Source organism: Vidua macroura, chromosome Z, assembly GCF_024509145.1.
Source record: "Vidua macroura isolate BioBank_ID:100142 chromosome Z, ASM2450914v1, whole genome shotgun sequence".
Lineage (NCBI taxonomy): Eukaryota > Metazoa > Chordata > Aves > Passeriformes > Viduidae > Vidua > Vidua macroura.
In genome coordinates, this window is record NC_071611.1 from 13212341 (window position 1) to 13227470 (window position 15130).

The 15130-nt window shown below is 37.5% G+C and overlaps 1 protein-coding gene across 1 annotated transcript in view; it reads left to right on the top strand.

Annotated features, from left to right (window-relative positions):
- Window positions 1-14550: 14550 nt before the first annotated feature.
- The window catches only part of SLC28A3 (solute carrier family 28 member 3), a 37863-nt gene continuing 37283 nt past the window's right edge, over window positions 14551-15130 (top strand). Inside the window, exon 1 of the mRNA XM_054004476.1 lies at window positions 14551-14607. Within this exon, the coding sequence (XP_053860451.1) occupies window positions 14551-14607 (57 nt within the window). The remainder of the gene's footprint in view (window positions 14608-15130) is intronic.

The following is a 15130-nucleotide window of genomic DNA, read 5'->3' on the forward strand; positions in this document are numbered from 1 at the left end:
CTAAAAATCCCTTTTACCATAAAATTTCAATGAAATTTTTCTGTTTGGGTAAAGCAGCAAATAGTATTACATACTCCTGAGCACCATCTACTGGTACCTGACTAATTCTTTATTCACTAGAGCAATTACTGTTTTTTCTCAGTGAGCAGCTTTGTATTTCTATGATTTGGACTCTTAAGGGGGGTGGGGGATCAGAGCTGTGGGGAGACTTCCTGTTTTACTAAAAAGGGGAGAAGCTGACTAAATTGAAAAAAAAGATTGTATTTCACAAAAATATTCCTGTCACCCACAGCAAATGCATTACAAAGCTATCTCAGTTTTTACAGCTCATTTTTGGAATGCATCAGTACCTTGGAATGCACAGTTCAGGACTTGTAACAACCCAGCTTTTACACATGCAACCCAGGGCAACAGGGGCTTGGCTACATAGACTCACTTGGGAGGACAGCAAGAAAAGATTACATGAGATACTAGGGTATAAATATATAATGGGTCTTAATAAATTATGTGGGTTTATCTCACAATGGCTATAGTCATTACAGTTCCAGCATGAAGCAATAATCCACTCTCCAGAAGTGGTGCCTTGGGAGACAACAGCAACCAGTGTTTCTGTGTTGTCCTTCCAGTATCCCAAATATTGACCTGTCTATGGAAAACAGTTGGCTAGGAGTTTCCATGGGAAATGGCTTTTCATATAATTGTTTTAACTGTACTCTGTAAAAACTGAAATTTTTCATGAAGAGAGTCCAACAAAACAGGTATGGCTGTATCCTCTCTGGACTCTTAACAGCTAGCTCTGGGAAAGCACTGGAACCACCAAGGGCTGCAGTTGCAGAATGGTATCACATTCCTACTAGGTATCCAGAGCTGGAGAGAGCCTCAACTGTAGGTTTCAGAACACCTAGCTTCTCCCTGGGAGACCTATAGCCAAGTCAGTAAGTTCAGAATGTGGATTCACAAAGGAAATAATAAAAGACCTTTACAACTATACCCTAAATAAATTATTTGAATCACTGATAACTAAAGGTCCTCAAATTCTTCATCCCACAGAAAATGCTAGAAAACTGATTTACTTTTTCCAAAGAGAAGAGAATATTTTTTGAAATTTCCATGGAGGGGAATTTCAGTTGCCAGAGTGTTCTGAGCAAGATTACTCAGTGCATTGCTATCTTCCTAAATCCAGCAATTGCTAGTCATTCCTTCAGGAAATGAAAAAGAGACCAAAGCTCTCTGCTCTCTCCAAACACATACACACACACACACATACATATACACACACACACATATCTTAATATCTCCTGGAGCCATAGTGATTTCAGCAAATGATTTCAATGGACCCTGTAACTTTTGAATTCTGATTAGTTCAACTCCTAGCTCCCAGCAGTACTGCTTCACTTAGCATAAATTATTTATTTATTACCAAGAATTTCAAGGGGATGAGGAATAATTCAGCTTGATAAAAACAACAACTACCAGAAGGAGACTGAACTTCCCATGCAGTAAGAAGGGAAAATTAATGTTCACTGCTTTTCAAATAAAAACATATGGAAGGACGACTCAACTGGACATGAAAATCCCCCAGTCTCATCACTAAAATTATTAATAAGTGGATCAAGTATGTAAAAGCAAGCAATACTAAATATATACTGCTTTATATCAACTAAAGACCTCTCTTAGCATTTGAGGGAGACTGAGTTGTTTTCTTGTGTGATTTTTTTTAAATCTTGATGTCATTTTTTTTGGGCAAAAAATCCAGAGTTTTGAGCATTGTGAAGAAAGCCATAATGTAACATGAATTTATTGCATACTGTAAAAACTATCACATGAGACCAACAGATTCTCTCCTCTGAAATAAGCAGGAAAAGAAGAACTGAAACTGAGAGGAGGGGGACCTTAAAATATATTTTCAGTCTAATTAACTGTAAAGAGCTGATTGCATTAAGGAAAGAAAATATCTACCCAGAACTCTTCATTGCTCAGTTTTACTGGGGCATCAGAATGTAGCTTTTACTTAGTGGTACCATTTTAATCTGCTGTTCATGTGTACAAAAACAAAAAAAACAGACAAAACCAAACCAAAACTGAAACACGAGCATTTACACAAATTTTATTTGATAATAAGGTAGGTTTGATGCAATTTTCAGAGCACAGAACAGGTTGAAATTGGGTATTGGTATATATGTGCTAAGGTGGTTTGTGCATTCCTGCTCACTGTAGCCCTTGTATTGAACCAGGGTGCACTTGCCAACTCCCACTAGATGGTTTCTTGACGCCTTTCTTCCTCTGCCATTTCTGTGCAGCATTAGTAGGGGATTGGTTTGGTCATCTGTACAGGCTAGACACTCTCAGTTAATCACTTCCAAAAGTATCACCAGTGGTGAATCAGTAGGAAGCTGTGCAGGAGGCTGTTCATTACACCTGGGGACTGCTCTCACCTACTCACCTACTATGTTTAGAATTATTCTATAGCACCTGCAAGTTAACAAGTACTTCAGCCACTGCAGAAGAATTGTAGTCCCTTGAAGACAATAATTATTGGAGGCTAATGCTGTCATAACAATCCTATCTTCACTTTTAATCAATAAAAATGAGATAAATGTTATTAGCTGCACTGTGATAGATTTCAAATCTGTTTACCTAGCTTTTGTCCTGAGATCAAACACACAGGGTCAGCAAGAGCTCCCAAGGTAGAAAGTCAACAATAACTAGGAAAATGAAATAGTTAAAGGAAAATAGTTTTTGGCAGCTGTGGCATTAGGACTGAAGAGACTAAATCATATTTATTGTTCTTCCACTCCTCTTCTGTGACTCCCTTCTGCCCTGCACCCCTTTCCCAAAATGTCTACAGCTCTCCGGAGACTGCATTAAACAGAGCTAATGGAGTTACCAGTGGAAGAACCCAGAACAAATACTGCCATCAAGTGTCCAACAGGCCTGTTTGCAATGCAGACTCTTCCATCAACATCTGCACATGGAGATGAGGGTGTTAACTCACGGCAGCCATTGATGGTGGATGTTCATCGACAATTCTCTCTGATAAAAACTCAAACAGTTAACAAATCTGAACGTACAGATCAATGCAAACCCATCCTCCTGGGGACAACAGAGATACATTAGAGTCTAAAAAGTGTAGCCAGGATGGGAAATCATCATCCCCATGTCTGGGCTTCTGTAAGCTGTACAGCCTATTCTATTTCCTGGAATGCCTCAAAATTGAATTTAAGTGTTTTCTCTTGGTTCAGAACTTAGGTGTGCTGTCAAGAGCTTCAGCAGAAAGAGCACTTAAGGGTGGGATCACTGCTGCCACCCTCATGGGCTGCCATTAATGTGGGTGTCAGTCAATGCACTGACCACAGTGCAAAAACACCCTACAACATCCAAAAGGATCTCCCAACCCACAGGGCACCCCCAGGGCACTGCCCACCCAAAGGCAGGAACCAGCTCCTGGGCCTTATCCCTTCTTCCCCCTTATTTACTTGGGAGGTGACACCACACTGCCTGCCTGGACCTCTGATTTACTGGCAACAAACCCTTTCCCCCTCTTTATCTTTTGATCTTGCGGCTCAATTTCAACAAAATCTAACTGAATGTATGTAGTTTTTGAAAATTGGTGATTTCCAGTAAAAACTAGAAACCATAGCTGAGTTTTATTCTTATTAATCTTGTGAGATGGCTGATTCATAAAAATGGCAGGGAACAGATGCCTTTTCATTAAAAATATTTATACTTCAATTTTTCACTGTTTATTATTTTAGGCAGGTAATATATGAAGAGTTCTTTGTAGTCATCAAAAAAAAGTGTGTCCTCTGATGATGCTAATTTTCACTCTGTAACTTACTATATGAATAATGTAAATAAAAGTTTTGAGGGAATTGTGTTCAAACAACAATAATCAGTACAAAAAGCAGGAGCAGGAAAGTTTTCTGGTTAAACTGTCGTCAGAGAAGTTTGAAGGAGACTGATGCTGAACAGAAATTGTGCAGCTTCTTAAAGCTTAGGAATCACCAGGACAGGGTCTAGGAAGTTGAAAGGCCGAGAAAGAGATTAAAGAAATGGTAAAATTAAAGGATTAGGAAAGCCAACTGAAATTATAAGGAATTTACAATAAATAAAACTGTAGACTAAAGCAGAAACATCATTATATGGAACAACCAAGGTAAAAACATAGAAGAGATTAAATAGAATACATAGCTTCAGTATTACATGTGGCATAAAGGTGAAGACTAAAAGCCTGAATATGACATAGGAAGATAATCAGATAATCAATATCTCTAAATGGAATCCAAGACTCTTAACAAAAATATAATTTTATAGGCAGCAGTGGGTTAATTATTCCATGTGTATTCATTATCAGTATAATAGTAATTAGTACTACTGACCATAGTTGAAATTTGGGATCCTTATATTGACAAAGAAAGGAAATCCTTACTTAGGAAGGCTAGATGTAAACAAGATAGGAGTGATTTAATATAGGTGTTGAAAAGAGGAAGATTACAGTTAATCCAAGTAGTATAGATACCACAGCAAAACAGAAGGTGGGATTTCAGTATCAACAGAGGACATGTTCCTGTGTCTCCACAAAGGATCTGGGACCAAGGATGACCTCCCCGTTTGAGAGCTCTCATAAGCAGCAGGGGAATCTAGCAGTCTCTTTCAAGTCCAACTTCGACACTTGTACGATGTGAATGTACACTAAAGAGTGCATCTGTCAGTATGCATGGACCAGATACGTCTTTTTCCAGGGAATTATTTCCCTGGATTATTTCGTCAGGGAATCAGGGTATACATATGAATAATCATGTACGAGAAATAGGAAGAATAATGCTTACATTCACTATTCGGACCTGAAAGACAGCTCAAAAGACCAGTGCTTGCTAACACTGTCACTTTAGAATAAACAGAGACTTCCTGCTCTGACAGTCTCTGGTGTGTGGCCTAGCTGGAGAGCCCCACACATATTGTATTTCTGCTACCAAGAAATGTTACTCCTCTGCTTAAAATTGCATAATTTATTAGAGCTTGTTTCCCCATTCCAAGAAAGAAAGGGGTCAGGAAGTGCACCTAGCCTTTCATAGTTCTGCACATCAATCACTACGAGGACGGTAATACGATTCCCACACAGTGTGGTTTGGTGCTGCCTAATAATTAATCTTATATACAGCTGGTGCAAGACAACTCTGCAAGGCAATTTGCTTCCAGTGGAATTTTCGAATATACTTTAAAGCACTTATGTGTAATGCTTTGTAAAATGAATAATCCATCACAAATAATTAGAGCTGTCCTTAGAGGAATTGGCTACTCAGTCAGAAACAGATGTGTCGTGTTACTGGTTAGGCAGGGCCTGAAGAGTCAGTTTTTCTGATAGAAGGTCTGACTTGGATGTTAGTTAGCAACTCCAGAGGGTGTCAATGGACAGTCTATTTAATGTGAAAGAAGTCCACAAAGGAAGGTAAGAATCGAAAAAGAAGTAGCAAGTACTTTTTCAGTGGTTAAAGGGACATGTGACAAGCTATTTACTGTTTTTTTTTGTTGTTGTTGTTTTGTTTTTTTGTTTTTTTTTTTTTTTTTTTTTTTTTCCATGTGGTATTCACTATTCAACTGCCAATTGCTAGTTTTCTGCAACACAATATCTTTTCTATCATTATGCTCTGCACCCGGTTCCATAATTAACTAGAACATCTTGCCCTCAGGTTGCAATTCTTTCCTGCTTTTAAACTAATTATGTACTTTTTAGTCCAATGGTAAACAAATTATTTTCCCCCTCACTACTTTTAAGCTAGGTTTGACTCGTCATACATACTGAATATGCCTGACTCACGCTACTGTGTTGTGTTTGGGTACTCAACAAAGGTTTGGAAATGGATCCTGGAAGGATTAGAGTTTGGCTTTCTTCATGGTACACTCTCACCTACTTCTTAAAAAGGTCTCATTTATTCACCACTAACATTCAAGGATCTCATAAACTTATACAGGACAAAACACGTGGAATTAAAGACATGTAGAGAAATTCCAACCTGTCTGCCACAATTCAAAGGAACTATATGGGGAATAAGAAGACTAAAGTGAACAGGATCCTCTGTGTAGAAGCTTTGTGCATATGTATCACCAAATTTCAAGAGTGTTTTTAGTTCAAGATAGATAAACAAGCTAGTGTCATCAATCTTTGTATCTAGGTCACACAAATCTGCTAGACAGCACTCTGTTGAAAAATCTGGAAGAAAAATTACACTAGTGGTAGGGTGAAATAAGATAGATTAGTTTTTTCTGTCAGAAGCACAATAAAAATTGTCTTTAGGTTATGCTGAGTCAGTTTTATGAACAGGTTACTCTATCAAGCAGTATATTTTAAGAAACTCAAAAGGTCATTAGGTCAGGAAATATTTAGCTGAAATTGTACTAATGAACCAGCAATACATACAGCCTGCGGTACAGAAACATTATAATAAGCTTTGGAATGTCTTTACGCACAGGCAAACGAGAGCTGCAAAAATGAGTCTGCAAATACAGATTTCACACTAATAGATTAGTTGCACAAACACAGGATCCACTGGTGAAAGGAGGAATAATTTATGGTACTGGTTGTCCAAATCCACTTGTGCCCTGTTAAGCCCTTTACCTTGACAGACAAGATGTAGTTTTGTGTCTCTTGCATTTTAAATGAATATCCCAAATTTCTTAGTGAGGAGTGGGAGATTGCAACTCCTTGTATTAAACCGCGCGTAGAACATTTATTCTTAGGCATAATTCCAGGCTGGCTATCTTGCAAGATGAGTTTGACTGTTTCCTAGACAAAGCAAACAGTACAGGGCGTGGGTGAAACGGTCTTGCTGGGATGACACAGGGCACAAACACCTCCAGACTTCAACACTCAGTACATTTCAGCTGGAAGAACTGGTCTGGGCAAGTCTGCTGTGATGCTGGGGCAGCCCAGAGGGCTCCATATTGTTCTCTAAGCCGGTTCCTGCCTGAAAGCTATTAGGATGACAACAATTCATCTGTGTTAACAGCGGTATGTTAAGAGTGCTATTTAGCCACTGTTGACCTCTTCTCTTAACACTTCTCAGCTGCTGCAAAGGCTTGAACTTCTAAATATCCATTAGCAATTCAAAAGATCATTTTAAATAGTGCTTCTCCCTCCCCTGGAGGCAGCAATTTTGAAAAATGCCCTGGAGTTCAAACCCAGTGCGCGTGTTGTCCTTGGTTGGTGTAGTATTTCAGAACCCTGGAATTTATTTTCTATTCTGAAGCATGTTTTACTTTGACTTCTACATATGGTCAATAAATGCAAAATACACAGACAGAAAAAATATTAAGAGGGCGCTCAATCATATTTAAGTATTTCAACGAACCAAGTTCTTGATATTCAAAGGGTAGGATTCTTTCTTGTAAAAGGTTTTCATGCTTCTGTTTCTTTCAAATTGCATTCAGCACTCAATAAATGACCTCTAATAGAATCATGCTGGGTGTTCCCATTGCATCAAGCAGAGAGATGCTGTATCATCTAGTGCACCTAGGGAACCAGTATGAGGGAGACATTTAGCACAGTAACTTAAAATTCAACCTCATTTGTCTTCAAGACTTTATCCTCCATACTGGTCTCATTTTGGAAGATTTGTTCTTGCTGTAGACCTCTGGAATATTAATTCAAAACCTCAGTGTGTTCTTGCCCTGCTTCCAAGTCATCCACTCCACTAAAATTTATGTATGTAATTAAAGTAGTATTGTTTAGTGGAAGTGTATGAATACTGTATTTGCCAGTCTCTCAGAGGAAGTATCAGCATCACACAAGCAAAAAAAAAAACCCAAAAAACCAAAATAAAACTCAACCAAAACAAACAGACAGACAACCAAAAAGTAAAAGTTAATGAGTAAGAAATTTGCCCCAGAAGAGCTTGTATTATATAGCATTTCATGTCCTTGGATAGGCCTTGTTACCTGTCCTAGATAAAAAGTACTTCTAGTACTAGCACACCAAATCAGAGGTACTCAGAGTAGCATGCATCCTCTACCTCCCATAACATTTTTTTAATGTTCTTAAGGAGCCCCTGACACTAGAGGTGCTGTAAATTAGAGCATAACCCTTAGCTCTGTTATTCCAAAAATAGAAGCTTGCTGAACTGCCAGTATGACCAGGTGATGGTTTTTAAAAAAAGGAAAAATAGGACCATTTGCTGGCAGTTAAGACAGTCTTACAGAGACTTCAAGGTTAAATCTCTCATCAATGCTGCTGCTTTTCAAATCTAAGCAACTTGGACTGCAGTTGAAGGTACAGTTCCGTATAAAAGTTCTCAACCTCACTATGATGGTTCCAGCTCTATAAACTGTGCTGGTTGCCATTTTTATAGCAGTGAATCTTTGTTGTCTGCATAATGAGTGTCTCCACAGGGAACCACACTGAACACTGTATATTCACAGCAAATTACCTTGGATCCCAATAACAATGAGTGATTTATCATTAAATGTAAGGAATGTAAGTTCAGATTTTTTTTTACTCTCTCTTCATTTCCCAGCCAGTGATGGTTCCCACTACCAGGTTTAAGCTCCTGCTTATCATCAACCTCTTGCAGTTCCAAGCTCCAGAAACCCTATTAAGTGTGCAAAGAAAGCAATAATCACACAGAAGAATAAGTTCTGTGTTATGAGTATAGCTTTTCTTGTAGACAGACATCTAAACACTTTCAGAACTTTTGCCCAGGTTTTTTAGTTTTCTGATCTATGGCTGTCCTCTTTTTACTCCTTTTGAAATTCTTTATTATAAGGAAAATGTTAATTTATGCTGCTAGAGCTTGAAAATCGATATTGAGCATACACTGCACTGTCAGGATATCTCTATTTACTTATGTAGGAAACAGTTCAAGAAGTAGGTAAGTAGTATTGTTTGGATAGCAACTGCAACAAACAAATACACAACAAGCACTGAAGAAAAAAAACAAACCAACTTGTAAGATTCTCATCTCACTTTTAAACAAGTAGCAATAGTTTATGTTGGTTTATACCAAATTGTTTTGTTTTAAGAAGAATACTCTCTGACCTGTACACACATTCACAGACTGAGTGGTAGTTACAAAAATTATTTCCTGTGATCTTTTGCAGTGATAATGTAATGCTTTTGTGGAGAACCAAATCTCTCTAACAGGACCGTCAGTCACTATGCAGATGGTGCAGGACTCCCCACTGGAAGCGTTGCAATGGCATTTTCACTGGATCAGATCAGACTCCTGAATTGTATAATTGAGATAAATTTTTACAACTCTAGTGATCCTGCTAGATTCTTGTCCTATAAGTAGGATAACTACCCTAATAAGGACATAATAAATTCCTATGGGCTAATTTTAAGTACCTACAAAACATTCTAATTATCTTGGCAGTGGATGAAAGACTATTCGACCTTACTATTCCTACATATGCTGGAACAGTTTCTAGTCGTTATTCAAATTTTCTTATCTGTGCACATTTTGGCCCAGAGGAGCTATCAGGATTACTCAGTTCCTCCACCCAGGATATCCATTGGCACATCTCAATGTGCACGTAACACCTCTCAACTTGTGTCAGCCCCGTATGGGAGCTGCCAACATAAAGCTCTGGGAATCCAGCACTTGGGGAGATCCAGTGTCAATTAGGTAATTGCTTTGAGACAAAGCAAGCTAGGAGTTCAGTGAAGTAATTTGTCACAAACGAGTCCATTGTCTCACCCGTACAGAAACAAGCTGGGAAGTTCCCCTGAAGCACTACAGGTACACCCAGAGGCATGCCTTTGTATACGCAGTCCTTGCAAATGCCAGCTACAATGCAACTAGAAAGAATTTGACTTTCTTCCTTATATCACTATTATAAATTGATTTCCCAACTGGGTTGGTCATATCTGCCTTACAGGAAGTGCAACAAGTAATTGTAGCTGTAATTAACTTTGCACCTCAGAGGTCCAGTTTCCACAACAGGAGTGATTGGCTGCCCAGGTTTCCTTTTTTTTTTTTTTTTTTTTTTTTTTTAACTTTACTTTTGCCTTTTGCCACAAGGACAAACACAATAGCCCTCAAAGCCCTTGTCTTTCCTCTGAGGAGTCTTAACCCCCAAATTCATTGCTTTTGTTAAACATGCACTTCTTTTGAAGTGTTTTCATCCTGTGAAGGGGAAACTTTAATTCAGCTGGGAAGTATGCAAATGTTTCATTTCTACTGTCACAGAAAAACGAGGAAGTGGAAAAAAAAAAAAAAAACCAAAAAAAAAAAAAAAGAAAAACAAAGAGAAACAAGGAAGATAGTAAGTCTGCTCAAATTCATACTGATTTCAAAAGATCGCAGAGGGAGAGCTGTGAGACAGAGTAAGAGCTGGAGATTTACTGGGCCAGGGTCTATGACTAGCAAGAACCAAAAACTGAACTCAGAGCAGAACCTGGGAGTAATGGAGGCAGCACCTGGCCACTCATCCACCTCATTTACAGTCACTTTGTACAAACATAAACGATTTTTAAAAATAGAGATCCAGGGGTTTGTGTCCACATGTCATCAAACTTGACACCATTTTGATTTTTTTAAACTGATTTTATCTTACTAAGAGCTTTTCACTGTCTGCTTTTCCTTTAAAAATGTAAGAGCAGTACCTGAGAATTTGGAGGGGAAATTGCCATTTCATAAAAACAAGTCCCAAAGTCACACTCTCCAAGAAAGTGTGAGGGACAATTTGTGTTGAGGGACAATTTTACACGCATAAAAAATTGTATTTCCTTTCCCCAAGACAGTACTTTCTTCCCTTTGCCTTTTATTCTCAAGATAATGTGGAGGGTTATAGTTTATCTTTGACACTGGTATGAAAATATTTCTAAAAACTGAATAGGCCATACTGCAAAAACCTGAAGCTTGTAGATTATAGACGTTAAAAAAAAAATCTTTTTGGCCCATGTTTTTTCAAATATGGAAGGTACCTTTTTCACTCTGAGAAGTCAGAAGAGGGATAAGCAGTACTGGCTAGATAAATGTTAGGATATAGAGCAAAATGTAAATCAATCTTCTACTTCCCAACCATTTTTCAATGGTAACCAAGGTCTTTTTCATTCACCTTCCCTCTGAGGTGCAGTTTACTTAGGGCATGTATGAAAAATTATGATTTGATTATCTCAATGCTTTTGAAATTTTTCACTGAAATGTTCTTGAAATCACAGCTGAGTAATATTAACGAACCTATACATAATGAATGGGATCAATTAAGAATGTAAAATTTTGAATTTCTGAACCTTGCGGGTTCTAACTATGAAGTTGCTTCTCACAGTTCAACAATGAAAAAAACCCAGAATGACTTTACTCTTTTTTAGATACCTTACTCATTTCTTCATACTCCTGCTAATCTTCTCTATGCACCTAGCAAATTATTAAGAATTATGTTGCTATATATTTGCCTGCTGTGTGTACAGTAAGCTGTGCTGTTTGTTAATATTTTTATACTACCCAAAAAACCTTTCTGGCTTTCACCATTCTGTGTGCCAATATCAGAGCAAATTGAGCATTGCTGTGCCCTTACTTGAAGAAAAAAGAGGTTCTGAATGCTTTACCATGTGACTAGGATTTCAAGGCAGAATTATATAGCAGTGGGAAGGTTTCATTTGCTAACAAAATATTTTATTTACTTGACACAGTATTCCGTTTCTTTGCCACTCAGACCTCTAAGCAAAAAGCCATCTGAAAGCCTTTCCTACTAACAAGATTTCTTGTTTCCTTCACCTACATTAGAATACAAGGTAAAACTCTCTAAGGGTGTGGCAACATTCTTCTTCCTTAAAAAATTTCTGGGGAATGAGAGAAACCACCTTTCTCATGTTTTGAGGACAGGATTCAAGAAAATAGCTGATTATATTCAAACCTTTTAAAAAAACATTAATTAAACAAAAGTTTATTCATTTTCTACATTTTGGTCATGGGTATGATGAAATAACAGTAGTTTGCTGTGTCAGCTCTACAATAATATTGTAAAAATACCCAACATGTTAACATTAAATTTTCTTTAGTCTGTATATGAAAAGTAGTTTCTGCTTTTCCAGATTGTTGGTTTAATACAATAAAATGCTTTTTTCCCCTAGTTTCTCAGGCCTGCCAACTGAAAAAAGCATCATTCTGTCAATAAATTGATAAACTTCTACCACTAAAAATGAAAGTGAGAAGCATCCAGAAAAATTATTCCTTCAAATGAAAATAAACTTCCTCCATGTATTTTTCACACTAGGAAAAATATAAATCTCATTTATATGTGAAATTCAGTGAGACAATTAGGCCTTTTGATTGGTCTTCCTCTAAATAAGACAGAGATTCCAGAGTTTATGCAGAAATAGTGGGATGGAAGTTTCCTATCACTATTCTTTCAAAACAACTCTAAGATTATTGTAAATTTTTTCTCTGATATTAGTCAGTAGAATTTTGGCAACTCATATTTGTTTCAGCCTAGCAATTAATCTATTTTTGTAAAAACACCCTAAAATTTAAGAATGTGAGTCTTTAATGCTTTCTCGCGGGCAAAGGAATCACATAAGAGAAAAACAGACATCCAGGTTTGTTATCAGTTGAGATGGTGAGATGCAATATTCCTCAGACACATAACATATCTTGATATAAAAAAATCATATCTTCAAGTAAGTATTAAACTAACCAGAAACAGGAAGGGTTTGCTGTAAATCAAATATTAAATATAATTCTGACTTATCATGTAAAAAAAAAACCAGTTAATTACCTAATTTTCTTTAAATATATGGTCCTCTGTCCACCAAGAAATAACAATATTTCATAGTTTTTATAGTGAGTTCAGGATTTTTCTTGGATGTGTGGGTATTTTTGTTTTAAAGATCCTATGAGTTTTCTAACATAAAATAAAATTTAAAGGAGGAAACCACACTGAAATTATTGAGTCAGTGTTATTCTGAGGTTTTTTTTTTTTTTAATGAGAAAAATGTTTCAAAAATTATCTAATGGCAATGAGGAACTGTCTTGTAACTGTTAGGAGGGTAGAACTTTCTTCCATCCATGCAAATGCAGATTACAGATTTTAAGATTGTATAGACTGGATTTCAAAATTATTAATTTCATTGTTTCCCCTACCTTCCTGTGGCAAAAGCATGTTCAAACCTGGAGGTGGGAGAGAAGGAAGAAAGGAAGGGAAAGCAGCTGAGGTATGCAGAAATCAGCAGGCAGTTGTATAAAAACTTCCGAAAGATATTTGCAGTTATTTCTTGCTGAAGATTATTGTGCAGAGAGAAATAATTAGTCAGAAAATGTCCTCTATTCACAGGGCAAATGCAATCACTAATAAACAAGTTGACTTCAAAACCTGGGTCTCCAAAAATATTCTGAACACTGCAAATCTAAAAATCATTAAAAACCATGCACTCCTGGCCAAAAAAAAACCCTCAGCTAGTCCTCCTTTTTGAGCAGTAGTTATAATATTCAGAAAGCACATATTGCAACAGTATGATTTATAATACTGTAAAACAGTTGGAAGATTACTCAGAAAGATGCATCATCTTAATTTTCATGTAATTGTTCATTATTTTGAATAATATATTCAGTCATGCCAATCCATTCTGGTTTTATACGTAAAACAGGGCACAGTTTTTTGCTTTTTACAGGGTGAGGCATAACTTGTGACATTTTCCATCTGCATGTAAAAAGTTATGAATGTAGGCAGCTAATGAATTCATAAATATGCTTTGCTGTATTTCCAAGAAACAGAACACTGTCATTTTTGCTGTTCTTAATGGCAAAATTTTTATTGACACAAATCCTGTCTGACATTGGTGTCTGTAATAGTGCTAGAGTTTTCAGGACTTATACAGAACAAGCTGTATAGACGAAGTCCATAGTCAACAAAAAACATGGGTAAGAGGCCCAACTGATAGTTCTAAGAATATCTATTTTCAGTACTTGCAAACAGTAAGCCTGAAAAGTATCATAAAACCTCTTCAGTTAAAGATGAGTGATCTGTGGACAGATAATCAAAAGACTCTGTGCCATGAAATACAGGATGCCAACTGAAAGTGGTTTTACCAGCACTTGTCAGAGTTTTGAGTGTTGTTCACATTCTCGTTTTTTTTCTCCTGCTAGGTGAAGTCCCCAGCTACTATGAAAAATAAAGCTACCATAATATCACAAAAATAATGACTTGAGAATACCTTTAAAAAGGGGGGGGGGGGGGGGGAATTTATTGGCCTTTCAAAATCTGAACGTGGAAGTTTTCATCCCACGCAAGTGAGGAAAGACAGAAGTCATATAAGTACACACATTTGCCTTTAGGACCACCCAGAGATATACTGTGTAAAATATGTTTCTTGCAGGTATCCTCCATTCTTGTCTCTGAAGGCCGTTTTCCATGCCGGCCAAAAGGGGCTGTGCTAGTGGAGCGAGAAGGTGGAGCTAAGTGGGAGTAAGAGTAACCTGAGAAGGCCTCCAGCTAGCTTGACTTCAAGTGATACCGGTCCTGTGGATGCATTAAGCAGGTCCTGGCTGATTCTGCCCAGTAGTGCAAGTAGCTTCCAACATTCCAACATTCACCCAAAAACTCCATACCAGGCACATGGAGCTGACGGAGACCAACCGTGATCACTCAGGAGTGCACAATTTGGCCTTCCAGGTAAGCGTGGTTTCCTTTGCTTTCTGGGAAAGAGGAAGGAGTTAAAAACATTGAACAATGTTGAATTCAGACCCCGAACAAAGAAAAAGCATTTTCTGCGCTCTGCCTGCAGGTATTTTACAACATTCTACGTGCTGATACCCTGCCAAAGTACACGGCTATTGTGAAAAAAAAAAAAAAAAAAGCTGAGCACAATTGACTTATTCAGGAGTGTGCTCTACTCAGTGGTATACAACTAGCTTTGAAAAGTGTCCTGACTTGGTAATATTTCATAGGCTGGTGGATCTCACAACTGGCTCCCATTTGCTGTATCAGTTGCTGGCTTTTCCTGAGGATAGGTCATTTACAGTTCTGTTGAAGAGAAGGTCAGCATTATGCAGCAAACACATAACTCATCAAAGCAATGTATTTCAATAATATGAGAAAAATTATAAAGTAATAATGTAATCATAGTGGGGCATATCATTCTTCCATGCATGAAGTAAGCGCAATTGTCTTCTACTCTCGAGAAGAGAACAAACAG